The following is a 27,309-nucleotide window of genomic DNA, read 5'->3' on the forward strand; positions in this document are numbered from 1 at the left end:
TTTCCTGCCTTTTTATTAAAAAGTAACGTCCTTTCATTAACAGCACAGAGAGAAAAAAATGCTACAACACAAACCACTTTGGACAAGAAAATCCTCTGCTCCAAGAACATTGCTTTCTTAGCATCTTTTAGTTCTGCAGGAAGCCTACAGACTCCAAGAAGGCTGTGCAAAGAAGGACCGCATGGTTAGAGAAGTTTTGTTTTCTGGTATCAAAGTATGTTACTGGTTAAAAACACGGTGAAGTATCACTGCCTGATCCACTCAACTGCCCACTGCAGCTATCAAAGTGTTGAAAGAACATATAAAATTATAGTATTGCATGTTGGCACTGCCTCCCCACCTGAGATGGACAAAACAGCAACCGAGATGAAGTTTCAGAGAGCAGACATTGACCACCTGGGAACTGGCTGCAGACAGGTCCAGCAGCACATCAGCGTGGCTGTGGCTGAGCTGCTGGGCAACGTAACCAACTGTCCCAAAGCAAGATTATAAGGAAAGGAAATTTATACATGAAATTTAATAGACTGATCTTAAAATTGACTACGTGGGTACAGGATTGATTCTGTTTTATCAATAGACCATTTAAAAATCTCTGCCTTGGCTGGAAGATCTCCCATTTCAGATCCTCCATTGCAGTCAGAACAAAACTGTCAGTTCCCATACGCCAGGCAAGGTGAGGTGCTTTTGCCAGCCTCGCTGTGCCAGGACAGGACAGCCCAGCTGCAGAACTACACAGCACTGTCCTGGCTTATAGAACAGCAGTCAGCCACATGCCATGTGAGCTCAGCTGCTAGTGCTATCTCTGCATTTCCCTCTGAAACTGGCTTACATGGCATTGAAAGAAAAAGAAATAACAGAAAAAAAGAAAAGAAAAGCAAACAAACAGTGTCCATTCCAAAAACCTGCAACCCCAAGAAGGCCCAATCAGGGTACTGCTCTTCTCAGTCTTACATCATATTCCCAAAAATGGGCCCAAATCCATACTAAGACCAGAATGCACCACAATGTGAAGGTGCACCCATTCACAGGAGTGAGGAAAATGTAGGACTGCCACTGCAGCAACTCCTGGGCTGGAACAGAACAAGTGAATACCCAAAGTGGCTCTCTGCATATCCTGCCACTGAGAAAACAGAAGAGACTTCTCCAAACACTGCTATCCAGACCAAGGTGAGGAAGGGCAGCACTAGTAACACTCAGCAGCAATGCCACTGGGAGTACACTCTCAACGAAGTGGAGAGGACATGCATATCCAGGGGCATTTGTCCCATGTCAAGGACAGGAGATTCTTTAAACAGCTAGAAATATGGAATGACAAAGGATAGGGAAAAGGGTTTGACAGCTCAGCTTTAATAGTGTCGCTGGTAGGAGCCCATAGGTTGCTGGGTAGATGACCCCGCTCGCCCCTGGGCCACTGTTTGACTCACTAGGTGGGAGAGTGCAGGACCACTCTGGATAAGGGTGTCCAAGGCTTTCTGTACACTAGGGTTGTCAAAGTTGATACCAGACGATACTGGCCTTTGGGCAGGTACAGTGCCAGGCGCAGGGAGACGATTCTGGTGCTGACCATAAAGTGACTGAGCTGGTGGAGGAGCTCCAGGTCTTGGACCTGCATTTCTTGAAGGGCCTTGGAGAGAAGGAAGCTGCGTGTTTGGAGTTTGCAATCTCTGCTGAGCCTGGTTTAAATTTCCAGCACTCATCTGTGCTGATCGGGCCTGATTGCTGGTCATGTTAGTGAAGTTCTGACTGGGAGTGCCACCCGACGTGCCCACAGCGGGTGCAGAACTGCTGTTTGCCACAGCTGCTGCTGCCGCCCCACTGTTGAAGAGACTGAGAATTTTTGCCTGCAGCTCCTGCTGAGGATTAGCAGAGGATGCTGGAACAGAAGGAGCAGAAACCAGAGGCTGTGAACCCTGATGAGTCTGCGAGCTTGGAAGGCTGGACTGACTGCCCAGAGATGGTGCTGAAGGTGCTCCCAGAGATGGTCTTGACATGGGTGCTGGGGAAGAAAAGAAAAGGAGTTAAAGCTCTGCAGATGTCCTTGAAGAGACACCTAAAGGAAACTAGCGAGATAGCTACTAAGGACACAAATCTCAGGAAATAGCCACCCTCTAATCAGAAATGCTGCACAGCTCTGGGGAACCCAAACCACTCGATAGCCCTTTGTGTAGCTGCCAAGCCAGTTAGGGAGCACTGTGGTTTCCCTGAGAGAATCCCATGTAAAACTTCTGTCACGTGAAAGATCAGAATAGACTCAGGACTCCTGGATCCACATCCATCTCCATAAAAAAAGGCACTCTGTAAGAACGTTACAACACTAGGACTCCTCTATAACCCCAGTATTGATCTTCTGTCCCACAAAACCATATGACTACTAGTGTCATTCAGGGCTGAGATACTTACCCTGCAGAGAATCAGTGCTCCCCCTCAGTAACCTTTCCTTCCGGTCTCTCAAGTAATTAATTACTTTATCAGTCTCCTCAGCAGTTAGATAGCGATTGTCTGCCAGAAGGTTCAACAGAGTCTGAATGCCCGGAGGGTGGGGGTGGCCCCCTCTGGCCCCCTCCTCCATGGGGGGCGGGCGCTCTCTCTCCTGCAGAACAGCCTCATCTGCCATCTTGGCAGCCTGCCGGGCAATCTCCTCACGTTCCTTCTCCCGTGACTCTGTTTTGTAGCGCTCATAATTCCTGGCCACCAGCACCATGGCATCAGCCTGGGGCATGTTACGGTGTTCTGCACGAGGAAAAGAAACACTGTAAGCAAACCAAAGCGGTGTTAGCTGGAGGTGCCTTCCCTCACTCACACCAGCATATCTCATTCAGCAGGCAGGCACCTCCCAGGGATTGTAAGCATAGATGTGGGAAGCTCCCTTGGCATACGGCAAGAGTTCCATTTCTTAAGCCAACAGAAGTCTCACAGCTATCACCCAGCAAGGCCAACCCTTCCTTCTTCAGCTGAGAGCTTTGAGGTTTCATACCAGCCTAGAAAGGCCATTCATGCCTCTCATCCAAATAAAAAGAGAAACAGCTCCCCCTACCTTTCACCCAAATTCTCTGTGCTCTGAGAAGAGAGAGTTCCAGCTGTTCAATTGGACGAGCCCTCGGACAGGCTCCAGAATTGCACTCTCAAGGCACATCTCATCTCTGGTTCCCAGAGCAGCACAGTCATGGGGATATGCTGAAGTTTAGGTGAAGAATATTTAATCCCTAGAAAAGACCTGTGCACAAATCAGTTGCCAGAGTTCTTACCAGACCTGACACACCACTTGCTCCAGTGAAGGAGAAACCTTGGCAGGGAAACTAAAGCAGTTAAGAACTAAACCAAAAGGCAGTAGAAAGTCCACTGAAAGTGTGCTTGAGCTGTATGTCTACTGGAATTGAGAGAAACACCCCACCACAGCTGCATCAGGTGTTAAAAGAAACCAGACTTCTTCAGTCAGTAAGCAAACAAAAAGCAATGAGTGTGCATTCAGGTGTTCTCTACCACAGATGAACCTGACAAAGCATTACTTGAGAACACAATAAGGGAGAAGTAACTTTTGAAAGCTTAGCTGCAGCCAGAAGTCTACCTCAGCAAACAGTGCGTAAACAGGCTTATGATCACAGCGTAAGACTGGCTTGCCTGCTCAACCCTCTGCACAAAATTCTCTCCTGATAGAAATTAAACAGTCCTTTTGCCAAGGGACAAATAAGGTATTATAGAATTTTGCAAATAATGATATTCACATTTATGACATGCCATTAAGTCATACATTAGATCTGTAAGTCACAGCACAGAAGGAGAACTACTGGAGAAAAACTATTCTAGAGCAGTACTTCGTGCTGTTTGGTGCGAACCTATATGATCTACTAAGACCTCAGTACCTTGTGGGGTGCCAAACATGATGTTAACAGTGCAGGAACGATGAACTTGATGCTGCTGAGTGATGACAATAGCAAAAGGAGATCCTCCTCTGCTCACATCATCCAGGGCTTGTGTCAGTGACATCTCTGTGTTGAGGAAGATCAGGTCCACCACCATGCCCAGATCCCGCACCTTCCGCCCCACTGACTCCGCGTACTCCCTACCACAAGGCAAAGCCAGCAGAGTTTAACAAGTCAGAAATATACAAAAACAAACCCTTCACATTCGTGTGCTGCATCTCAGATTTGTTTTTCCCTACTTCACTAATCTTCGCTACTTTTCAATACATCTGTTTGTGGATGAACAGATCAGTGCCATCACTACAGCACTCCCTGCATTGTACCAGGTGCAGGACTAACTCCTTGCTCCCAGCATTGCTTGCTCTCCAAACCACAGAACATTCCAGCATTTTTGACACAAGTCTGTTTGACTCCTAAATTTGCTTTCAGCCCCTTTGCTTTTAGCAAAAGCATATATTTCTATTGGCACGGTCTGCATTTTTATTTCTACGTTAACAATTTCACATTTAATGCAATAAAAGGGTTTGAGTGTTCACACTGCTGCATGAGATTGTCCTTGTTAATTACATACATGCTTTTGATATCGTGACTACTGTCAGCAATGATTTTATGTCTTGCACATTTTATTAACAATACTGAGCTGTATCTGACTAGTAATCTAGATCAGATAACCACTGGCTGAATGGAGCTGAAACAGTCAAATTTCAGCTCCTTTCAAACTGACAGGAGCTCTGAAATGGACAACCCCGTGACTCCACATCGACAACATCTCTGTGCTATCTGCTGATTGGCACACGTTAACAAACTCTGTTATTCATGGGTTGAATGATACAAGTACAAGCTGCTACAGCTTGTCATGACAGTAGGGTTATATAAAGAGCACGTAAAGTTTTGGGAGAAGACGTGCTGTAAGCTGACAAGAAGGGAATGTAAGTAAAGTGCAAGATATAACAATATTTCTCCTCCTCTTCAACCACTCAGCAGTCCTAGAACAGCAATAGAGGCTGTGGTTTTCTGAAGGCTCTAAAGCCAGTCTTCTCAAGGGAATCTGTAAGAGAAATAGCTCCAAGGCATGATTAAGCTTAATTCCATCATCTACCACCACTCAACAACAAATATGCAGTCATAACTACTTTCTTACTTTGTCTGCTTATTCACCACTATCACAGAACAATCAACAGGTCTCTCAGCATCAAAACGTCTCTTGATTTCCTCATAGTACTGACGGTACAGCTCCTCTCGGCGGCGCTCCTCGCGCTTCAGACGGTCTGAAACCAAGCCACAGAAAGAACAAACAACGCTCTTTGCATCTGCTTGGAGCAGTGAGGTGCACATAGCTGTGCTCAGTCTCTAAGCCACCTAGTGGCACAGAAGGCAAAGCGCTGTGGCTACGTCCATCCTCAGCGCTGCAGGTATCTACATCCTCCCAGAGGAGAATGCGGTTCTGCCTATTAAAACATCAGTCTCCAAGGTACTAACCTTCTGAATTCACTGGTGCTCTGTCAAAATGCTCTTTGTAACGGTCATAGTAAGAGTCGTCCTTCCGCCGATAGTAGTCATCCACGCGCAGGTAACGGTCATAAGGCTCGTCTCGTCTGCAGCATTGAGAGAAGCAGCAATGGTTCCCATGTTCCAATGTATCACACGCAAACCTTCCTCAAATTTCATTACCGAGACACCCAGCTGTTCCCCTCAAGACACAAACCACCCTCAACTAGAGCAATTTTCTTATGTTAAAGGACTAGCACCACACAAACTGATATAACCACAAGGCAAGAATGCTATAAGAACATGTGGGCATTACCTGTACAAGGGGTCCCGAGGGTCTCTCATATCCCGTGGATCCCTCATGTCCCGTGGATCCCTCATGTCTCTCGGATTCCTCATGTCTCTTGGATCCCTGTATCGATCGTACAGCGGCTCCCGTGGGTCACGAAAATCTCTAACATCACGAGGGTCCCGCAAGTCCCTTGGATCTCTGATATCCCGGGGGTCTCGAAGGTCTCGCAGGTCCCGGGGGTCTCTGTGGTCTCTGGCATCACGAATGTCTCTGGCTCGAATATCTCGAGTGTCTCTGGAATCTCGCCCGTTTCTACCATCCCTGCCATCTCTGGGGTCTCTCCGTGGGCTCCCCCGAAGAGGGGAGCGATCGCGTCTGTTATCGCGGCCATCCCCATAGGCATAGGGCTCTCTGAGGAAAACACCAGGGAAATTCTGTTAGACTGCTAATGACACAGCTTACCCCACATCTCTTACCTGACAGACCAAAGTGAACCTTCTCTCAGCAACCGAATCCTCCCTCTGATCCCATAACAAGAATTGCCCCAAAACATATTTCTCAAAGCAAACACATTTGGAGATCTTAATTACAACATTTATCTCAGTTAAACGACTCCGAGAAAGCTCCCTACTGGAGCATCACTAAAACTGCAGAACACCTGTGGAAAGAGTGAACAGGCACTTCAGAAACCACCATTTCAAGGCTTCCAACATCAGCTATGGATCCTCTATCAAACGTGTACTTGCAAATTCCTTGAGAAAATGTAAGGTGCTGCATCCTACTACCCAGAAATATGGAATAGCTAGGAGCATTCAAGGGATCCATTAAATTCACAAGTCATTGACAGCAGAACACCTGAAATAATTTGTTACTGGCACGTGATTCAAAAAGAGCTGGCTGGGAGCAATAGGCTCTGTGCTGTGGTTGGCTCTGTGCTGTTAGCAAAAACAGTGAGCTAACAATGTGTCCTGACAAGGAATGGGTAAATCCTGCAGAAAGTCAGTCTTATGATGCCCCATGTTAAAAGGGTACCAAACCCAACCAACACCACATCATCAGAGAGCAGGATTCTCTGTCACATCTGAATGATCCATCTCATTCAGACTTTGTACCACGCTGTCTTCAGAGGAGAGAACGATGTTCCAGGCTTCATCTTTTCCACAGCAGTAGGTTTTCCTCCAGGCCATAATTTGTTTTCCAAAGAAAACACAACTTTTAGTCTAAACCAAACCTAATAAAATCTTGCAAAGAAACTACTGAGCTTCACACGCTTGGAATGGTCTTTCCACATGATACTGGCAACCATAGAGAAAGAAAAAAAAGTCTGTTTTGGAAATAGAAAAGTCTTCTATCAGACTCATCTACTTTATGAAAGATGAGCAGAATATAAATCCATTTCCACTACACTGTATTGACTTTGTAGGCAGTTGGAGAAGACAGCAGGAGCAACAAGTCAGATGCACTCACATTTCAGTATGAGGCAGAGCAGACAGTAGTGAGAAGGATGTGCAGAGCCAAGTGCAGACTTTGGTAGCTTATGCACCCAGCTGTTTGGAGGGATACACAGGATTGCTGACATTCGGTATTTCATATACAAAACAAATACTGGGACATACTACTGTGATGCCGCCGAAAGCATATATAGCCTCTTCCCCTTATAGAAACATCTTGCTCATAAAAAGGCAAGTGCATTCTCCTTCACTCTCCTGGGCACACAAATCCACTTTTTGTTTGAGATCTGTACAAAACCACAGCCCAGAGGAGATGTATGTTGTCTTCCCCTACCCCCTCCTCCCCCATCCTGCAATGAGTGACAGCAGAAGCTCAGGGAAAACTTGGGATTTGCTCTGATGGACACTGAGTACCTGACCTTTCTGTAGTTGTAAGACTATGTAGCAAAACAGCCAGATGCAGTATAATTGTTTTGCAATACGACATTTATTCCATCTGGGGTGGGGGTGACCAGAAGAGGCCACATTATCTGCAGAGACAAAGATCCAGAACAAACAGTGCATAACTGCAGCTTAACTACAGACGTGGCAGTGGGCTGGGTCCCTCTGCTTTCTGACCTGCTGCCAGCAGAGGCATGAAGGCACAGCAGTCTCCTGCCTCCACCACCGCAGCCCAACTCCTGCAGTGCCCACACCACTGCCTAGGCCTGTGGCAGGGCTGAGAAATCCCACGTCCCAGCAGCTGCTGCTCACGCACCTGCAGTGTGATCCAGAGTCCAGTCTCTGCTCGTGACTCAGTGCCTGCATCCTTATTGTCTGTGCCTCCGCTGCTGCTGCTTGGAACCAAGCATCAGCAAAATGAGAGGGCCAGGGCATCCACAGCACCAGCTGAGTCCTGTGCCTGTGGCAGTGCACCTATGTCTCTGGCAGCCATGGTGGTGCTCCAGTCCCAGTGCTCACGTGCCTTCAGTGCTCCTTAGGGGCACAGACTTGTGGGCATGCGGGATCAAACAGATCCCAATGCCCACAGCACTGGTAACTGTCATGTGTCCTCTGCAATATAGCCTGAGCTTCATCATCTGTGGCATTGGCACCTACTTCTCACACTTGCAGCACTACCTGGGTACCTTTGTCAAACACTTGCAGCATCACCAAGGCCAAAGGTCTGTTACCAGCACCTGTGGCATTCTTGGGGTTTTCATGCTACTGCCAAGCACATCTGACAGTACCCAGGCCCATGGCTTGCTCATCCATAACTTGCATGAAGCATTTCCTGGGCCTGCTGCCCATGCACTTGGCCCTCTCCAGGAGAAATGCAGCACATAAAAAACGTCAAGGATTGCAGATGCTCCTTCTCCAAGTTTTGGTGGTAGATGTCACAAGTCACACTTTCTTCCCCATTTGTTGTTACTTTTTTTTTTTTTTAAATCAGATCAAGTTAGTAGAACACACTGGGCATGTGAGAGCTTGATTTTCAAATCCAGATGCAACACTCCTTTGGGTGCAAAGCTTTACACTATAACTGGAGGAAATGCACACCTTATACCAAATAGTGGCCACAGCATGTCTTCAAGCACTCCCTAGCAGTGCTACCAAAAGAAAAAGGAGGTCTTCATCCACATGCCTGTGACTTCATATGCAGAGGGGTGTGTGGGAGCTGTATTCCCATCCAGGGCTGGGAAGCCAGAAGAAGCAGGCAGAAGCACCCCTCTGGGTGTAACTGCAGAGACGAGGGCTGGTTCCACATACTGACAGTGAAGTATACACACAGATGGGACAGTGCAATATAGAGACACGTACACTGCCTTGCACTTTACTTGCATGCACTTCTCCAGTCTCATTTCAGTACTGGAAGCTTTTGGTATCAGAAGAGGCAAGATCCTGAAGCTCTCTTCACTGAGAAGACCACAGCCCCTCAGTTGTGGCTCATATACATGTGCCTCACATTCTGATGCTTGAGACAGGAGCAAACACCAAGTTAATTCTTCCTCACAAGTCTCTTACAACCTGTGCTGCAAAACGCAACACTTAGTTGTAGTGACAGCAGCAAACACGAGGTTTCCCTCGTGCCTCCTGAGGTGCCAGCGCCAGAAGGGCTCTTAGAAGGTAGAGCAGCCACATCCCAACTGTCTCACTTGAGTGCTTCCATTTGAGTGGGGAGGTGGCAGTAGGGAAGAGAGACAGACATTTAGCACAGGCAGCCGGGCTCGTGCCCCAGAAGCCTGACCTTCCTAGCATAACTCACTGCTTCCAGGTACTTTACCTTCGTGCCGGACTGGACCTTGATGAAGCCTTATTCATATTTCTTCTTTCCGCTGCTTTATTAATATCTGTAAAGAATAATCAACCCATCTGTTCAATGCTATGGAACAAAAAAAAGATCATCAGCACAATTCAAATGAAAGCAACTTAAGCTTAACAACATCCAGATGGTGCAAGAAAATTCATTCAGCAGAGAGACATTGTCACTTTGACAGTTTTTTTTTATTAAGTTTAGATAGTACAATGCAATGAAATTGTCATGAATTTTTCTGATTTCAAAATAGGGTGGATAGCTCAGGTGAAGTTCTACTGCTTTAAGCTCAGGTCTACATCCAGACTCTTCATTCCATAAGAGGACCTCTTTCTTCTGCAGTCTATGAGCAAACAGATTACAACTCATGGACTCTAGGAGAAAAAGCAGAGTCTGAAGACCTCTGAGAAGGGAAGCTGGTGCCCAACAGTCTTAAATTCACAGCCAGACCTGTTCAGCAGAGCGTGCTGCTACCCTTGTAGCTAGTAAATGCAAGGGCTCTCAACTGGCACATGCAACTGCCTTCTGAGGGACTGCTGCAGCATTACATCGTGCAGCTTCCTGCAGGAGGAAGCAGGATGCAAGGAGCCTGAAGCATGAGCTCCTCATGAAGTCAACAGGGTGCACCCAGAGCACCACTGTTACTGAGGTGCAGAGAGAAGCAACAGATCAGAAATTTGAAAGCTGTATCTATTCTGAGTATCTCCAAAAAAACACCACAAAGTGAAATACAGAAGTAAGAGAGCTGAAGAAACAGTGTTCTGTCCTTAAACCAAAGTGAAGCTGCCCCAAAACCAGTGGGAGCCAATATCACCACACTGATGAAACAGCCCTCTGTAACAGCTGAGTGAAGATGGAATAATGTACTAGAGGGGTCAAGGACAAACAGAAATGATTTCAAGTGCTTATTCTGAGACCTTCTGAAAGAAGAAAGCAAACCTAACAAATACAACTTTAAATTAGGTTTGTTTTTTAAACTTCGCTGACTTGCGAGAACCTTCAAAGTAGCTACACACACCATGCCGTGCCTCATAGGCAGACTGAGTTTTAATGCTGGCTGCAGCTTCCCAAACTATCCTTCAATACTTCCAAGAGGGATCACTTCATTTTTTGCTCTGGTTGCTCTCATCAGAAAGGCAGAGGTACAAATGCCATTGGAACGCTGGGCACACACAGCAGGACAGACTCACAGGGCTGGAAGCACAACAAACTGCTGCCACCACAAACTGAACAGTCACATATCCCCCACACAGTGCTATTCACTGCAGATATGAAAACACTTTCAAGCACCAACAGATCTTTCAGCATAATCCAAGAAGAGAAGTTCTCTCCAAGCCTTTCACCTCGTGCTATTAGCCACTATATCTAACAGTTACACTGCATCCATGAAGTCACTATCTTCCTTGCATTTATTTTTAACTTAACATTTGACTTTAGGGAAAAGTATTCTTACATTTAAGCAAGACACTATCTGCATTTTCAGTTTAAGATTTTTATTATTCTGTTCAAAATGCCATCATAGAAACCTGTGATTTTTTTGCACCCAATACCATAATTTTCTTTCGAATTAAAAAAGAATGATTTAGATCTGGACAAAATATTTTCACAGGAGACAAAGACACCTCTGACAGGGATCCTTCTCTTACACAAAGCGATTTCATAATATTTTATTTCATGCCAACAGTCTTTACAGATGAAGAACTTGAACTCTGACAAAACTTCTGAGGGGAAAAAAGGGAAAGTCTTCCATCTTGCAGGAGCTGGAGGTGACAGAGCTGCTGCAATCCTACAGCACAGCCCTCTGAAAAAGCACAGGTGCCAAGGTTCTTCAGCTGCACTCCTACCTCAAGTCAAGCAGTGCACTGACTGAGAGTTCATCTTTTGGCAAAGCATCAAATTCTGATCAAACAATCTCCATAGCATAGAAACCACCAAAGATCCAATAAATTATTCCAATTATCATTTATTTTGCAGTTAAAAGAACTATTTGTTTCCATTTATGGACTCATCATATCTACATCTACCAGACCACAACTCACTTATCTCCAGGTCTGCCTGGAACACAGATCACACCACCCTGAGCCTCTCTCTAGGGCACGTTCTTCACACTCCTTAACCTTCAGATTCTTCTGAGGCTTCTCCAGTCTAGCATTTTCCCTTTGAACGAGGCAGCCCAGAACACAGCCTTCCACCAGCAAAATCCCACACGTACCAACCCCCCCCAACTCCCAGACAACTGTGGTACGGGGCAGGATGACAAAGGCACTCTTGCTGGGTGCACATCTTCACATTTGCCTTTATTAAAAACTCAGTTCTGCCTGCATTCGGCTTAGGAAGAAGTCCACATCATTTCACCATCAGTGACTCAATCTTCATTATTTTATTCCCTCTTTTAAACCATAAAAATGTGTTTTCTTTCCAAATCACTTACAAAAATACAGCATGGCCAGGAACCAACTCTTCCAGAACACTACTCAAAACACTGAGCAATTTCATCCGTGCTGCACCGAAATTCATTTCAACTCCATTTAATGCTACGTTGCTTTTAATTGCACTAGCTTCTTAATCAAACCAAACATCTTACAAAAGTACTTTACATCAACACTGCCACTTTTATCCAGCAAACTCACAGCACAAGAATACGAGGTTGACAGGACTAACTTGGACTGGGGCTATTCTCCCACCTGGCACTCAGTAAGAAGGGATCACAGCTCACTGCTGGGGCTGCTGCCAGGCTGGGTGCTCCCAGCACTCCCCCAGGACCTCCCCAAATATCCAAGGCTTGGAGGAAAACATTCAGAGCTTCAGAAGATCTTTGTTTCACTGAGTCTCAGATTTAATCTTTTTGGAGGACCGGTTTTGGTAGCTGCCATTTTTAATTATTATTATTATTATTTTTAAAGCTTGCTGCTGAAGTGGAAACTGTATGAAAGACACCTGACTCTTCAAAAAGAAGCGTGAAGAAACGTAACTGCAGACTGGGTGGTCTTTCCTAATTAGAAATACGATTTCCAAATAATTACATATTAGCATTTGAGACATCTGCAGCTGTTCCTGTAACAACTTTTGGACTGGACAGCACCAGCCCTGGTGCCTCCTTGCAGCCTTCTCCCCTCCCTGTCCATTTGCCACCATCTCCACCTTCAGGCCTGCCTGGTTACTTTCCCATCTTACTATTTACTGCTCCTTTCGTTCCTCCCTACATCAAACACTTCTTCTGTAAGTTATCATGGAAATAACATTTCTCTTACATTTAACAGATTGGGCTCAGACTTCCAACCATTCATTTCTGTTTCAGTTTGCTGCCAGCAGATTCAGAAGGACTATTTTCATCTTTCTGAAAAGGCCTTTTTAAAGCACTTTGTATTTATAGGGCTACTCAGATTATGTCCCATGTGCAAGAAAATCCAAGTTAGTGTACTTAACTAACAGGCCACTGATTTCTGTGACAGTTTCTCCAGATCCATCAAGATGCAGCCCAGTAATGGCTTACAAACCAATTTTAGCACTAAGCAGGTGAAGTCTCACCCAATACTTTCCAGGGCTTACATGTTGATCAGCTATGGGTCCATTCAAACACTAACATAGAAAGAAATTCAGAGTGACCTGGGTAGCAAGAGAAAATGCTACAGACAAATCACACAGCACTTAACAGCAAATAACTCAGAAAGAAAATACATACCTGGTAAAAGTGACTTTAGACTAATGCCAGGCAAGTTTCACATAATGATCTTTCCAGAGAGCTTTTGAAGAAAAGCACTCTCTCTACCAGAATGCATGCTAAGGTAGGAGAGCAGGGATCAGTTTTCCTTACCTAATCTATACCCTTTATAAAGGCGGCCCTTCTCACCGTCCAGAGCGGCCTGGACATCTTCTAGACGGTCATACTGCACGAACCCATAGCCATGGTACATGCTGAGGGCTGCAAAAGTTAACAGCAGGGCAAGACCAGTTACAAGAACAGGACAGCAAGGATCCCACACCCAGGCCTCACATCACCCCAGCAGTTGGAACAAGCAAAGGGGCTTTGCCCAGAAACGTCTAGGCAGGTTTTATGGGAGATCCAGATCTACCAGGATCAAAAGGCAGAGCTTAAGAACTCTGAAATTTATTTCTTAGACAGTTCCACAAAGATAGATCAACTTCCTTCTGACAAGGCAGTGACCAAAAATATCAGCCCACAAAGTGACCGAGGCTTGATTAAGAGATTACGCTGTCACTTGGAAAGAGCAGATTTGCTTGATATAACATCACACCACAGCCCCAAAGATAAAGCATGCTTGTATATACGCACTAGGTTTCAGCTGTACTCAAAGAATTACTTTTTCAGAAAGTGCAGGCAGATAAAGTTATCATTAAAAGGTCACTTTTGAGGGAAAGCATTAGTCACTCCTCTCATCAGCAGCAAGCAGCATTTGACAAGCATGACAGTTATATTTCTGACTGAATTCCCAGCCACAGAGAGGCATAAGATAAAATACTAACCCCTGATTTTGCCATATTTTGAAAATATCTCTTCCATTTCTTCACGAGTCATGTGGTCTGTGGGCAAATTGCCGACAAAAAGTCTTCTCTCTAAATCCTGAGGGTTGGTGCTGTTAGTGAAGTCGCTCTGTTTGATGCTATTGCTCTTGCGTCCTCGGGCCATTTTGCTTTCGTTCCAAATCCAACTCTTCGCAAAAAAGAGAAATGGCCACGCATATAATTTCAATCCATGACATTAAAATTAAACTGGAACAAGATTAAACTTAACAGCTTTGCAGACTAGAAGCCAACCGGGTCTGTTTGACGCAAGCTTCGCTCCAGAGAAATCTTAACACAACTGACACAGAAGGCGGGCAAAAAAACGTGCATTGCAGCATCTGGGGTGAGCTTTCTGTAATACCGAGAGGTAGGAAGCCTGATCTATTTCATGGATGCGTTTTAGTGATTTATCTCCAAGCTAAAATAGAATTTAAACTCATTTCTTACTGAAGAAAATGCAGCTTTCCGATACACCCATTGTTTTATCTGTTTCTTCTGTTCACTGGTAAGAAGTGCTGAGGTTTAAGCGGTATTTTAACAAGCAGAAAGGAAACACTCATCTCAACATCGCACAACAGGATCCAATTATTTCTCAATGGGCTTTAAATGAGATGTCAGAGTACTTTTAAATGCGCTTAAGTGACCACACTTGGATCCCTTTCCCAAAGGGGAAAGCAGTTTCTCATTCATACCACCACTGAGCAGCCCCACCACCACCACCTCCCACTGAAGGCGGGTCCACAGCAGGGAGCATCACCACCCCCACACCCAGCTGGAGCACTCAGCAACATCCATTGCACCAACAGCTCCAGCACACTGCTGGGAAGGAAACAAATCCACCCACAACATCCAGACCAAACCCATTAGGCCAAACAAAAGAAAAAGCCCACCCAGGATTCACCATTACAAGATGAACCTACAATGTTGAAAACTATTTGAAGAGTGAAGTGTAATCCCTTCCTGAACATTCATTGCAGAAATACAGGATAACAGGACAGGAAGGAACTCAGGGAGAAAAATATACTGTGAAGCTGAGTAAATCAACAGAGACTTCTGGTATCTGCCATGAGATGCCTCCAACCAACACAGCCCCTAATCTGCATTCACTGCAACCTGAAAGCATTATCTCAATAAACGCCAAACATCCAAAAGCATAAAATGGTATCACAAGAGTACTTCTACCACACTTGGCATGAGAAATGAGCATGTTCAGGATTTGAGGCATACCGTTTGGATTATGATTTTTTATTTTAAGAGACAATTAAATTTACATTTGTATCATTCGTCCTCCTCTCCACAACTCTGCAGAACAGGAAGGCAGAGAACATCTCCCACTGCAATGCTTTGTTTCAATATGAACTGAACTTCTAGAACAGGAAGGGGGCAGAAACACCCCAAAACCAGCAGGAAATGTCAGTGCTTACACCTTATTCGCTTCAGTCCTCCTGTGAGTCTGCTCCCCTGCTACACACACAGCTTTACCCACCCCATCAGGAGCAGCAGCTCTCACCCCGTTTCTCCTCATGCAGGCATTAGGTTTGGGTCCTACAACTGCAGCTGAGGGGAAAGAAACCCAACGCTCTGCCAAGGTTAGCGGGGCAGGGAGCAGGCTGCAGTCAGCACCGCAGGACGGGATGGGGACACGGCAGCCAGGTGGGCACCGCGCAGTTTGGGCTCTGACAGCTCAGCTCGGGCTGTTCGCAGACACCCACGGTGTGACGGGCACGTTCTCCTTTCCGCGCGGAAATTCTTAAGGAACGTTCCCTTCTGTTTCCCCGAGGGGTGGCAGCAGGAAGGAAGGCCCGCTGTTCTGCCTGGCTGCTCCAAGCACGGCGCCGAGGCGTCGCACAGCGCTCAGGGCCTGCAGCCGCCGCTCGGCGACCGCGGGGCTGGAGCGGGCCCCGCAGCACAGTCTTACATAGAGGAGAACCGCGGCTCCGGCACCCAGCGCCGCGATCCCGGCCACCGCACAACGAAACGAATAAAACCCCACCGGGCGGCGCCCGGAACCCGCAGCGCACCGCGAGGCTCCGAGCCGCCCGGCCCGGCCCTTCCCAGGCGGCCGCAGGGTCCCTCCGGCGCCGCCCGCCGCCTTCCCGCGGCCCCGAGACGGACGGAGCTCCGCGCTGCGCTACGCCTTCCTTGCGGCCCGCCGCTCACTTACCGCCTCGCCGGGCCCGCTCCGCCTCAGGCCGCCGCCCGCCAGGACAAAGGCGCCAACCGCCGCTGCCGCACGGCGCCGCCGCAAAGCGCGGAGGTGAGAGCCGCCGGAAGGGCGCTGACTCGCGCTTTACGGCGCGGCGCGACGCGCTGACGTACGGCGCGCCGCCATGGCTGCCGGGGGAAGGGGGGGAGGCCTCGCGCCGAGCATCCGGCATGCCCCGCGGCCGCGCGCCGCCGCAAAGCGCCATGGGATTTGTAGTCCGGCGGGCCGCGGCCGCGGGGCGGCGCTCTCGAAGCCCACCGCCTTCAGGCCGCCGTGGGGCGGATGGGCGCTGCGTGCGGCGCCGGGTGCGGGGCTGGGAGTGCCGGTGCGCGGTGAGCGCGGTGCCACAGGGGCGGTAGGGCGCGGACACCCGTCCCGGTGTCATCGTCGGGACTTCCCAGGCTGAGCCTGCGAGTGACGGGCCCAGAAATCCCCATCTGCGCCTTTGGCTTCGGCTCTGCCCTCACCGCTCCCTGGGGCTTTGGGCGCACCTGAGTGCTTCGGTTCTGGGAAATGACATCGCGGTGCGGAATGCGGAGCACGTGGCCTGCGGCCGGGGCACGGCGTGGAGCAGCAGCGGGAGGCAGGGCTGCGGGCTGCAGCCGGGCCTGGGGGCAGAGCGAGGCTGTGGGACGCAGCCGGACGCCTGCAGCACTGCAAGCAGCGCCGTGCCCGTGGCGGTGCCCGCAGGGAGGATGGCAGCACCGCGCGCGGTGTCCTCGAGGCTGTGACAGCAGCGCCGGGATGGCGCAGGCTCTGAAAATCCCCCCGCAGCACGCGCTGCACGCTGCAAACCTGCGTATGGGGAAGCGTCCGCAGAGCAGAGGGGATGGGAACTTCCTCGGGGATTGCTTTGGGACGGAGGGAAGGGAGCCGGGGCGATGGGAAGGCTCAGAGCCCTGCTGCTCTTTTGCCTCTTCCCGTATCGGGTTGATGTGTTTCTGGGAACTCTACGCAGATGCCAAAGCCTGTGGGGAACGCTGAGGGGCTCTCTGGACTTTTTAAAAGTGAAGTGAAACCTCACGCTTCTGCCTGAGGAAGGAGCTGTTGGGGCCAGAACAAAGGTCTCCTCTGCTTCCCATGGCAGATTCCCGTCTGTGGCCGCACCTCCTTCACCCAGGAAGAAGCAGGAGGCAGCTGCACGCTGACATCCACCCGTAGCTCGGCCGCGCCGGGCCGGTGGCACCGTGCGGGGGGACTGCGGGAAGCGCCCCGGCCCCGCACAGCTCTCGGCTACGCTCTGCGGCCCGGGAAAGTCCCGGGGCGGCGGGGGCTGCCGGTGGGGACTTCGTCGCGGGAGTGCAAGCCCGGTGACTGCAGGATGGGCGGCCCCTGCGGCCCCTTCCTGGGCGGAAACGGGTCGAGCCGTTAATATCGGCTGCCCGGCCCCGCACGGCTCGGTTCGACTCGGGACGGGACGGGCGGCGCGGCTCGGCTCGGATCGGATCGGATGGGCGCGGCTCGGGCCATGGGGCGGCTCGGGCTGCTGGGGCTCCTCTGCGCGCTGCTCCTGGGCGTAAGTGCGGCGTCCCGCGGGGCCGGGGAGCGGGGCCGGGCCGGAGCTGCGCCGCTGCGCGCCGTGCCGCGGGGCCCGCAGGGGGGGGCCGGGCTGCGGCCACGCTTTCCGGGTGGGAGCGCCCGGCGCCGTCGGGCCGTTGAGCTCCGGTCCCGGCGGAAGCGGCCCGGGGCCGTCATCCAGCGCTGTGCCGGGAAGGACGCGGGGAGCCCCTGGCTGAGTGCCCCGAGCGGAGCAGAGCTTCGTCGTTCCTCGTTCTCGTGGCTGAGATTCCCCCAGCGGGGGCTCGGCGTTCCTTATCCTTCCCACTCCATTGTGCCTCCCCTTGCCCCGGAATCCCCATCGCCGGTGTTTGGGGCGCAGCCGTGAATTTGAGGAGCGGAGAGGGCAGTGTGGGCAGGTCCCTGTCAGCAGGAGTCCCGGCCCGTGTCGAGGCAAGGCATGGGACGGGCATGGGGCGTGTTGTCCTTGCTGGAGGGGCTGTGGCAGCCTATGGCTGAGCCCTGTTGTGGGGTCTTGTGGGTTCGACGCAAGGCCGGGCCCTGGGGAGGGTGGCAGAGGCAGGGTGGGGTATCTGAGCACCCTTTCGGTTCCCCTTCCTGCCTGAAGTCACAGACGCATGGTGGGGGGGGGTCAGTTCCCCTCTACAGGGTCAGGCATCACAAGCCAGGCCTTGCAGTGCCCCTTCACACTGGGACAGCCCACTGGGCCATGTTGTGTGTGACTGAGAGAGGACACAGCAGCCTGTGTGGGTTTGATGTTCCTGCCCAGGGAAGGGGCTGGTGGCACAGTTGGCACTGCAGCGCTGGTGGCACTGGCAGAGGCCCAAGGTGAAGAGCAATCACCACCCATAGGAAACCTGGGAAAGCACGGGGCCGCCCTACAGGAGCCACTGCCATCCCACTTCAAAGAGAGCGTTGGCAGTGCCAGGCAGTGCAGGCAGATCTGCTGCGGTCTGTGGTTAGCCCAGGCATGGGAAGTGTGGTGCAAGGAAAACCTCACCTTGGGGCACGGCTCGGAGGATGTGCAGCTGTGCAGGAGCGTGGCAGAGCAGCATCTCTCCATGGGTCTCATCTCTTCTAGTGCGGGCAGCCTGGTGATGCTGTGAATTGCTCTGACAAGCAGTACGAGCACAAGGGCAAATGCTGCAACCGATGCCAGCCAGGTACAGAAATACCTTCTCCTCCCTGGGCCTTATAGCCATGGCTGCTGGAGCTGTGTTTGGCAATTGAGCAGCATGCCACAGTGGCCCCGGCAACTACAGCCCTCAGTGCTCCCACGTCCTGCTGGCAGATCGTAGAAGAGATCTGCTGCCTGTGGGGGAAAGCTCCCTTATCCCTCCTCACCAGCCATTCTTGCAGGGAAGAAGTTGGCCTCTGAATGCAATGACACGGAAAGCTCTGTCTGCACACCCTGTGAGAACGGTCACTACCAGCAGAGCTGGACTAAAGAGAAGCACTGCATGCCCCATGACATCTGTGAGGAGAGTAAGTGCTCAATGTCCCCAGTATGTGGGGCTGCAGGGGCTGCACTCCACCCGGGCTCACCCTCACTGTGTCCCCACTCCCTCTGACAGACGCTGGCCTCATCGTGAAGAGACATGGAAATGCAACTCACAACACTGAGTGCCAGTGCCGGGCTGGCATGCACTGCTCTGATACCAGCTGCCAGACCTGCGTGGAGAATGAGCCCTGCAAGCAGGGCTTTGGCTTTGTGGCAGGTGAGACCCAGCCGCTCCTATCCCTGCAATGGGCCCCATGTGCTGGTAGCATCGACCTCAGGTGCTCTCAGGAATGGAGGCTTCCTCTGCATGGAGCTCTACCAGAGCTTTGTGAGGGCTGCACTGCTGCTGACCTTCCTGCAACCTCCACTCCCTTCCAGCCATGGCTGAAGCCCAGATGACCTCACCGTGTGAGCCCTGTAAAAACGGCACCTTCTCCAATGTATCTTCCAAAACCGAGCCATGCCACCTCTGGACAAAGTTAGTATCAGCTGCACCCTGTGCTCCATCCTTGTTCCTCCTTGTTCCTCTCTGCACATCCCCTGCTGCCACCTCCCCTGTGGCACTGGGACGACACACCGGGATGACCCCTGCGGGGCACAGCACCAGACTGTTGCAGGGCAGGAGGGCAGCAAGGTGCAGTGAGACCCAAGTGGCTGAGCTGGTGGCAGGTGTTGTGGCATTCCCTCAGAGTGCGTGGAATGTCAGACCTCGGGGGGTGGTGTCCAGACCCCAGCTCGCTCCTGTCTGTAAAAAGCAGCTGAAGAGTTACTCATGTTCCCTGAAAGAAATGTGAGCATTACCTCTGGACTGCATTAGTCTCGCCTCAGCTGCCAGCCATTGGATTTCACTTTGCTCCTATCTATGGCCAGAAATTACCTCCCCACTGAGTCACTTGTGGCATGCCATCGAGCGATCTCTGAGCTGCTCTGCAGCAGCTGAAGTGCCCCAGTCCCACTGTCCTCCTCCTGTGCCTCAACCCAAGGCACATGCCCACCTCTGGCAGTTTCAGCAGCGTCTGACAGGGCCCTGGCATCTCCGTCCCCATCTCATCTCAGGAGCCCCACTGCTGTGCCCCGACCGCGCACTCCCAGGGCCCAGGGGATGCTGATTGCTTGTGCTTGGTGCTCCCAGCCCTATGGCTGTAGGGCTCCCACTATGGTGACGCAGTCTCATTCTTTGCCTGCAGCTGTGAGGAAAAGGGGCTCGTGGTGAAGGTGGAAGGGACGAACACTTCAGATGTGATCTGTGGTAAGTGCTCCCTACCCTGTCTGGTGCAGAGTTGATGTGGGCTGGAGCTCTGTGCAGCCCACTGAGTCCCCATCCCCTGGCAGAGTCGAGCCGGCGCTCATCGCTGTCAGTGCTGATCCCCATCACAGCTGTGGTTGTCACCTGCCTGGTGGGCATCTGCATCTACTGCCTGGTGCATACAGGTGAGGAGCCAAGTGGGGAAGGCAGTGGCAGTTCTACCAGCAATGGGGAGGCCTCATTGGCAATGCAGCATCCAGCCTCTCCAGCTCTGAGCTTGTTGGAGGGCTGGGGGCCGGGCAGGGCAGGACCTCCCCCAATGGTGGCCTTTTCTCCTTTTCCTGCAGACCTCAGGCGCCGTGGGCCGAGACAGGTGAGTTGTCTCCAGCCTTGGGTTAGGGTCCCTGCTGGCATGGTAGGGATGTGTGGGCTGCAGAGCAGGGGCTATCTTAGGGCTGCTCAGTGGGGACGGGGCCACCAGGAACCTACGCAGGAAACCTATATGGGGTGAGGCCCCTGTTCTGCAGCAGGAACAAGTACAGGAGGCTCCCATGGAGAGATGTGGCTGTGGGCAGGGGCTGTGACTGTTGCTCCTGCCCCTTATCCCGCTCCTGGCCCTGACCTCCTGCCCCCACACAGCCTGAGGCCGAGGTGCCCAGAGAGCTGGAGACGCAGCAGCCGGAGGAGGTGGACTTCCCGGTGCAGGAGACCCTGCTGGGAGGGCAGCCCGTGGCGCAGGAGGACGGCAAGGAGAGCCGCATCGCAGAGCAGGAGCAGCTGTGAGAGTTCGGGAGCTGCCCCCGACAGGAGCAGCGGGCAGGGCCAGCACTGACCCCCCTGCAGTCGGGGCGGGAGGTGAGCATCGGCTCCGGAGCGGCGATGCCACGGGGCACAACCGCCCGCACGCGGGCAGCGCAGCCGGGCCGTCACCCAGCGGAGCGCTGCGGAGGAGCCGGGCAGGGCCACAGGTGGGCAGAGCCCGTGGCGGGACCGAGGCAGAGCCCGACGGGGTGCCACGCAGGAGCCGACCCGAAGCGCAGCTCTGCCCGGGGGACCCTCGGTGGCCCCACGCGCAGCCGCCACGGCGGGACCCGGCGGTTCGGTGTCGAGGCACGACGGTGCCGGCCCGGCGCGGACGGGATGCGTGGGGGACAACAAACAAACCCATCCCGGTCCCAGACCCCACGCGTGTCCGCAGCGCGGCTCTGCGCGAGGCGCTGCGCGGCCGTTCCGGCGCCAGGAGGGGGCGCTGCGGGGCCGCCGGCGGCGCGGAGCGGGCGGAGCGCTCCCGCACAGCCCCGCGCGGGCGGCAGAGGGGTGACGGCCGAGCCCGGCGGCTTGCGGGGACCGCACGCCCCGTATCCCGTAGCGAGCGCGAGGCGAAGGCTCTGCCGGGGGCGGCTCGGCTCAGCACCGCTCCCTTCGGTCGCCCTCGGCCCCGCGCCGTCGCCCCCGCAGCGCCCCGCGCCGCATGCGGCCCCCACCGCCCGGCCCGAGCTGCGGTGCTGCCGGCTGCTGACATTTCCGCGATTATTGCTCCTCTCCGAGCTCTGCCATCGCCGTTACAGTGGGAACAATTACACTCAATTATTCTCCACCACACCGCTGACAAAAAAGATGGCATTTAAACTTTAATTATTCTCTCGGTGTGTGTGAGCAGCATGGCCCGCAGCCCGGGCAGCCCCTCCCCGCTGCTCCATCTGCACCGAGCGGTGACCCCGGGATCGTGCTCCCACCGGCGAGGCATGGAAGGAACCCAGCACCCACCCTGAGCCCGGTGGGGGCTGCAGGGAGCAGTCGGAGCCCACCACCCACCACCCGCACACGTGCAGCGTGGCATCAGGAAGGCAGTAAATCCCAGAGCCCAGAGCAGCTGCAACTCGGAGCAGCTTTTTCCATAAAGGCAGAGGCACGTTATTTAAGGCTGCTCTTAAAACCTAATGTTAGGTTTAATAAGGGAGATAAAAGCATGCCAGTGGCTGTCCTGCATCGGGCTGCGCACTGCTGGTGGTGCTGGTGGATGGGCCCTGCATCCTTTCAGCACAGCCCCACCAACAGCCACCCCAAGGATGTGGTGACCCCACTCCTGGTGGCATTGCCAGCAGAGGGCTGGCATCGTGTGGGCACAGAGCCCTTGGACCCAAACACGGAGCTTTTGGCCCCAAACAGACTCCCCAGCTGTGCTTTCCCCCCTCCCCCCTGATGCTGACCTCTCCCTGCCTGCCCCTGCATGCAGGGCATGTGCCATCTCATTAGTGTGTCTGTCCCCCAAAGTGAGAAGGGAGAGAGCGTGAGACCTAATTGAATGTAACTAATTATTCACTCTGCAAATGCTGTTTAAATGGGATTGTGAGGGACAAAATTACTCATTCTGAAAAGGGAGAGAAAGAGAAGAAGACAGAGAGAAAACAAATAGAGGCGGGTGCTGGAGCTGCAGCTCCCTCTCTCCCCAGAATACCAATTACCGGATGAAGTGATTGTATAAATCTTTACCGAGTGAACGAACTGTAGTAGTCACTTACTTCTGTCCTCTTATTACACGGAAGCAATGAAAAATTGTCCCTCTCTGCAGTCCAGTTAAGGGCTCCCAGGCGCTGTGAGATGCTCTCTGCATGGCAGTGCAGCTCAGCCCCGGTGTGCATTGAGGTGATGACCCTACAGACATGGAGCCAAGCATTTGGCACTGATCAGGATGTACAGGGCTGGGAGATCCCAGATCCTGTATGGCACATGTCTGCCTGGTTCCGTGCAGGGTGCTGTGGGTGGGCTGTGGTCACACCAATGCTGTGCCACCAGCAGCCCCACCTCCCCCAGCCATCCATCCCCAGGCCCACATGGCTCAGCCACACATTGAGGATGCACTGGTAGAGTTATGCTGTTGGGTCTCCATGAGGCAAAGCAGCCCCATGGCCTGATAGCAGAGAGGTGGGGGGGCTGAGGGAACCCGCAGGCTGTCTTGCCTTGTGCTGAATGGGATCTGGCTGCTGCTGTCAGCAAGCTCCCATGCACTGTATGGGTGTGAGGGAGTGATAACATCATCATCATCATAACAAATGCAGCTGTGCAGCTCCATTCTGTGCTTATTGGCTTTCTTCTGTTTATCTATAAATAATTGCGGGGACACAATAGACTTTTAAGACTGCCGAAGAGTTCGTCTCCCTCTAGGAACCGTATTGCCACGGTGCTGCCACCTTATCTGCTCGTAGAAAGACGAGGGTGGGAAAAATATTTACTGTCGGGGATATTTGTCATCTGCAAATTACCTCTGCCTACAGCCTGCAGCAGGAGCAGGGCTGGCAGCTCCCAGCTGCACGAGAGGAACACGAGCACTGTGTTCTCCATGCAGTCCCAGTCCCACCCGAGCCCCCAATGGGGCCAGCACTGTGCACACAGGTCCAACCCTAGCAATGCACTCTGCCTGCTGCCCCCAGCCCCGATCCCATTGCATCCCATCCATCTGCAGCGCAGCGCTTCCACGCAGCACTTATCACTGCAGTATCCAAGAACAGATCTAATTGATGTGACACCAATTATTCAAGTATCACTAAATGCAGAACTAATGCATCTCTGTGTACAAACCTCCTAGCCCCTGACCATGAAATTATAACTCTGACGCGGAAGGAGCCAGCATGGGAGAGCCAGCTCTGGGCCGGCGCTGCCAGGATGCTGTCAGCTGCACAGAGGTGCCCATAGCCCCTCTCACTGCAGGAGAGCAGAGCCCTGCTGGCTGGGCAGTGCCAAACCTGGGCAGGGTCATGGACGGCGCTGCATGGATGGCATGTGGAGCTGCGTGCTCTGCAGGCAGCACAAGAGTTGTTTCTGGACTGCTTAGCAGCTAGCAAGGCTCTTGGCTCGGATGCGGACTGGTGCTGAGAAAGGCCATTTGTGGCATCTGAAACCTTACTGTGAAATTAAGCTATGCCTGGACACACACAGCTCACCATAGCAGCAGTTTGCATTTTGTAAATTGCTTTTTGCGTTAAATTAAAGGGATGGCTGATAGCCCCATCGGGGCAGGGCCCTGCACCCCCGTGTCACACCACAGCCCCCAGCATCCCTGGGGCAGCACCCCCAGCACTCCCACCTGTGCTGGGGGACACAGCATGAGGCAAAGCTCTGCCTCCTCCAGGCACATCTGGACGTGCTGCTCGGATGGCCAAGGGCTCGCCCCGCTTCTGCTTCACTCAATATTTTCATTAAAGACCCGGGTGATGGAATAGAGAAAGCGCTTATTAAATTTGCAGATGACACGAAGCTGGGAGGGACTACAAGTATCTTGGAGGACAGGATTAGAATTCAAAATGATCTTGACAAATTGGAGAAATGGACTGGAAAGAATAGGATGAAATTCAACAGGGATGAGTGCGAGGGACTGCGCAATGACGGGAACCGGCAGCAGAGCAACCAGCCTGGGGACAGCAGGGGGACTGCGGGGCACCCTGCCATCCCGGGGCCGTGCCCAGGGCCCCCCTGCTGCCTTCCCATCGCTCCAGCAATTAGAGCTCCCGCCAGCACCCTCCGCCTGTGCAAACACCCGAGACTCATTTAAATAAATTAAGAAGACATAATAAATCAAAGGGAAATGAGGGGCTGTGCCTGAGGGCAGGGGAGTCACTCGAGTTTAATTACATTGGCAAAGCTGCTGCAGCTGGCACGGCGCGTCCCATGCACAGCTCTGCATGGGGGGCAGGCAGGCACACACCCAGCACTCAGCACTCAGCACCCGGCCCAGCACAGAGCCCTGCAGCCACCCAGAGATTGACGGCGCATCCCTCACCGCTCAGCCACTCTCATTGGTGTCTTCGGAAAGAGCTCCACGTAGAGGCAGCAAATTTATGAGACTGGCGCTGAATCCCCCCGTCACATCAGAGGCCAATTCGTCTTCCCAGGGCTGAGGATGAAATTAAATTATTGTAAAATAAATCTGTAAAAATGATGAAAAGAGCATCGCCCGGCAGCCGGGGCGGGACGTGGGAACACACGCACGGCCGTGACGGATGGGGCTCACCGGGTGATAAAGTGCCCGGGACCCGGCAGCTCAGGGATTTCTGCTGTAATCTCACTAAAGAGATGTTGTTTACAGGAAAAAGGGTATTTTGGGGGAGGAAATTGCATTTCAAGGTTAAAGGGAAAAAAAATGGAGTGAGTCTCCCAAGGAGCCCACTTACGTGCAAGACGGCAGCAGAGACAGACGAGCACGTGGGTGCCAGGCAGCGGGGCTGGGGCATGGGCTGCACCTTGCACACACACGTGCAAGGGGCCAAGGGCGTGCAAGCTGGGACTTGCTGCTTCCCAGTTGCAGCCTCATCCTACAAGAAAGATGTCGGACAGGTTATTTTTTGCTGGTACAACTGGAAAAAAAGAATGATTTCATATCACTCTGCATTGGCTGGCCACTTAACAATAGGCCATTAACACAGCTCAGCATGGGGAAGGGATTTATTTAGGACACACGGTCGCAAAGACAACCCGGCACCAGGTGCTTAATAGTGTTTTGGAGGTATCAGAGTGTTGCAGCACTCAGAAAATGCAGCTGTAGGGAGTTCAGAGACTTTATTCTTCACTCCCGCGAAATCCCACAATACCAGCAGAGATTTCTCAGCTCTGCCCTAAGCACAAAAGCAGCATGGAGAAATTAGCAGCTTTTTGGGGACAAAGTGCCAACCTGCTCTTGGCCACAGCACGTCCCATCCACCCAGCACTGCCCTATTGCTCACAGCCCCCACAGGTCCTGGTTGTCCCAGTGTCACCCTCACCCCCCTCCAGGGCTCCTCGAGACAGCCAGCTCCTGCTGCTCCCCATCTCACTGAGGCCAGGCTGATGGATGGGAGCAGAGCCAGGGGAACGCTCTGTGGGGCAGCAGGATGTGGGGCTGTAGGGCGGAGGGCAGCAGGTTGGTGTCTGCAGGATGGGGGGAGGTGAGATGGGGTCTGTGGGGTTGGGGCAGCAGGATGGGAAGCAATGCAGGATGGATTCTGCAGGATGGGAGGCAGCAATACGAGGCAGTGAGGGACAATGGGATGGGGACAGTGGGACAGGGCACACAGATCAGAGAGGAGAGGGACAGGGGGCAGTGGGATGGGGGCAGTGGGATGGAGGCTGCAGATTCTTCAGGCTGGGAGCAGTGCTGGCGGCCGTCCTGTGCAGCTGCGAGGCTGCAGTGTGCCGAGGTGGAAGTAAAGAGTTACTGAACGAGCAGACATTCAATAATTCATGGTCACTGAACTGCAACAGGAACAACGACAAATAATAATACAGGAAAATGGGGAAAAAACGTGAAATCGTTAGGCCAATGGTTCAAGCATGAAGAGAGCGTGTCTGGGCTGCGGGGTGCAGTCACGCCACGTGGGGACGGAGGGGTCAGCACCAGCAATCCCATGGCACCCTATGGGCCGGGCACCCCATGGAGCTGTGCCTGCTGCCCCATGGGCTCTGCCAGCAGTGCTGTGCAGCCCCCAGCGCCCTCCGAGCCTGGTCAACACACAGGGAACTTGTTCACGTCTCCAGGAGGCACGGAAGGCAGTGCTGCTCTCCCTAATTTTAATTAGCAATGCTTACCACGGGAGTTGGCAAACATGGTTTAATTAGAACAGCCGGGCTCCCTCCATGTGCTGTACTCTCCCCAGGGTCAAGGGCAGAGCAGAACAAGACATACTGGAGTGCTGAGCTCTGCCCCACAGCTGTGGCTCTGCATGGCCCCACGCCCTGCACAGAGCCTCTCTCCCTGGGCTGGGGATGGGGCGCACACCCAGGTATAGTGGCTCAGCCTGTGGCCAGCAGGCACTGAGCAGGGAAATTTAATCTGCAGCTACAAGAAAGGCCGTAGAGTTTCTAGATGCATGAGCCTGCTTCTTCTGTCAAGAAGAAAAA

At 52.4% G+C, this 27,309-nt stretch overlaps 2 protein-coding genes across 3 annotated transcripts; one reads left to right on the top strand and one right to left on the bottom strand.

Annotated features, from left to right (window-relative positions):
• Positions 1-1,233: 1,233 nt before the first annotated feature.
• Positions 1,234-16,286, bottom strand: NCOA5 (nuclear receptor coactivator 5). Of its 2 annotated transcripts, XM_031587971.2 has the most exons (10): positions 16,133-16,252; positions 13,930-14,116; positions 13,259-13,366; positions 9,415-9,481; positions 5,725-6,111; positions 5,400-5,515; positions 5,062-5,188; positions 3,861-4,060; positions 2,401-2,730; positions 1,234-1,996 (listed from the first exon to the last, which is right to left on the bottom strand). In XM_031587971.2, exons 2-10 carry the CDS (start codon positions 14,090-14,092, stop codon positions 1,347-1,349), a joined length of 2,148 nt encoding a protein of 715 aa, XP_031443831.2. In that variant the 5' UTR covers positions 14,093-14,116; positions 16,133-16,252; the 3' UTR covers positions 1,234-1,346. The 2 variants fall into 2 exon arrangements, with proteins under 2 accessions (XP_031443831.2, XP_031443841.2); XM_031587981.2 differs by lacking the exons at positions 13,259-13,366; positions 13,930-14,116 and having other exon boundaries at positions 16,133-16,286.
• Positions 16,287-16,492: 206 nt separating this feature from the next.
• CD40 (CD40 molecule) lies at positions 16,493-23,294 on the top strand. Its single transcript, XM_031588009.2, has 9 exons — positions 16,493-17,690; positions 18,774-18,855; positions 19,052-19,177; positions 19,267-19,410; positions 19,572-19,671; positions 20,381-20,442; positions 20,526-20,624; positions 20,787-20,812; positions 21,079-23,294. The coding sequence occupies exons 1-9, from the start codon at positions 17,625-17,627 to the stop codon at positions 21,220-21,222; spliced, it is 849 nt and encodes a 282-aa protein (XP_031443869.1). The 5' UTR covers positions 16,493-17,624; the 3' UTR covers positions 21,223-23,294.
• The last annotated feature ends 4,015 nt before the right edge of the window (positions 23,295-27,309 follow it).

The sequence above is a fragment of the Phasianus colchicus genome, chromosome 17 (assembly GCF_987193195.1).
Source record: "Phasianus colchicus chromosome 17, bPhaCol1.hap1.1, whole genome shotgun sequence".
In the NCBI taxonomy this organism is placed as follows: Eukaryota; Metazoa; Chordata; class Aves; order Galliformes; family Phasianidae; genus Phasianus; species Phasianus colchicus.